General features: G+C 61.7%; 1 protein-coding gene across 1 annotated transcript in view; it reads left to right on the top strand.

Annotated features, from left to right (window-relative positions):
* LOC103806046 (low-density lipoprotein receptor-related protein 1-like) overlaps window positions 1-1368 on the top strand; it is a gene marked incomplete at both ends in the record, with an annotated part of 53887 nt that overhangs the window by 50424 nt on the left and 2095 nt on the right. The window contains 4 exon segments of the mRNA XM_009078717.1: window positions 103-222; window positions 609-731; window positions 945-1088; window positions 1169-1303. Of these exon segments, the coding sequence (XP_009076965.1) occupies window positions 103-222; window positions 609-731; window positions 945-1088; window positions 1169-1303 (522 nt within the window).

Raw genomic sequence — 1368 nt, 5'->3', positions numbered from 1 at the left:
CCCCTCAGCCATGCTGTAAATTGGAATTGTGGCCCCAGACTGGGATTTTGACAGTGGGGCAGCACAGACTGACATGTCTCCTCCTGCCCCACACTGTCACAGTTCGCACGTGTCCCCTGGATGAGTTCCAGTGCAACAACACCCTGTGCAAACCCCTGGCCTGGAAGTGCGACGGGGAGGATGATTGTGGGGACAACTCAGATGAGAACCCCGAGGAGTGCTGTGAGTGATGCCGCGGTGCCTCTGCCCCGAGCCCCCGTGTGCCCCAGGGAGGGGGGGCAGCCCCGGGGCTCGGGCACCGCTGCGGGGGTTGTGGGGACCTCTGGCAGCTCCCCTTGGAGGTGGCTGAGGGGCAGGAGGTGACTCTGGTTGAGGGAGCAGGGCTGCAGAGGGGGCAGGGGGCTGGGGGGCGAGGAGAGGGCTCACAGCAGCCGGGCGATTGTCTTTGCTTCAGTCTCTTTGCTTCAGCCTCCGGAGCTCGCTCGCCCGCGTGGGACAGCCCTCCCCGGAGAGCGGGCAGAGGCCGAGCAGCAGCTCGTGACAAGTGTGACAGCCTGGCTACGGCGTCTCCTTTCACCGTCACCGTTTGTTTCTGTTTGCTGGTGCAGTGAAATTCCAGTGTCCCCCCAACAGACCGTTCCGCTGCAAGAACGACCGGGTATGTCTGTGGATCGGTCGACAGTGCGACGGCATTGACAACTGTGGTGACAACACGGATGAGAAGGACTGTGGTGAGTGGGGCTGCCCGTGGGCATGGCCCAGCGCCCGTGTGGCCGGGGTGGCAGGTCACCATGTCACCGTGGCCTTTGGGATGGTCTTCCCAGAGCCCAGGGTTCAGCCCAGATGTTGGGGTTGGCTTTGCCCAGTCCTTCCTCCCTAAACCAGGGTGTGGGTGCTGGGTGTCTGGGGACATAGGGGTCACAGCCACTGCCTCTCTCCTGCAGAGTCACCCACGGCCAAGCCCAAGAGCTGCAGCCAGGACAAAAACGAGTTCCTGTGCGGGAACAAGAAGTGCATCAGCGCCAACCTCCGCTGCAACTTCTTTGATGACTGTGGAGATGGGTCTGATGAGGAATCCTGCTCCCACGGTGGGTTGGGGGCCAGGGGACCAAGGTGGGTGCTGGGGAAGCCACTGTGAACACGTGTGTGACAGCACATCCCACTACAGAGCACAAGTCGTATGACTGCATGACCAACACCACCATGTGTGGGGACGAGGCCCAGTGTGTTCAGTCCCAGTCCACCTCATACTGCACTTGCCGCAGAGGCTTCCAGAAGGTGCCGGACAAGAATTCCTGCCAAGGTACTTCCTGCCACTGCCAGAGTGGGCTTGGGGTTGGGCCGTCAGGTTTGTGGTTGGTTTTTGAC

The sequence above is a fragment of the Acanthisitta chloris genome, unplaced genomic scaffold, assembly GCF_000695815.1.
Source record: "Acanthisitta chloris isolate BGI_N310 unplaced genomic scaffold, ASM69581v1 scaffold1977, whole genome shotgun sequence".
In the NCBI taxonomy this organism is placed as follows: Eukaryota; Metazoa; Chordata; class Aves; order Passeriformes; family Acanthisittidae; genus Acanthisitta; species Acanthisitta chloris.
The sequence above is the reverse complement of the archived record's forward strand: the minus strand, read 5'-3'. Positions and strand labels throughout refer to the sequence as shown.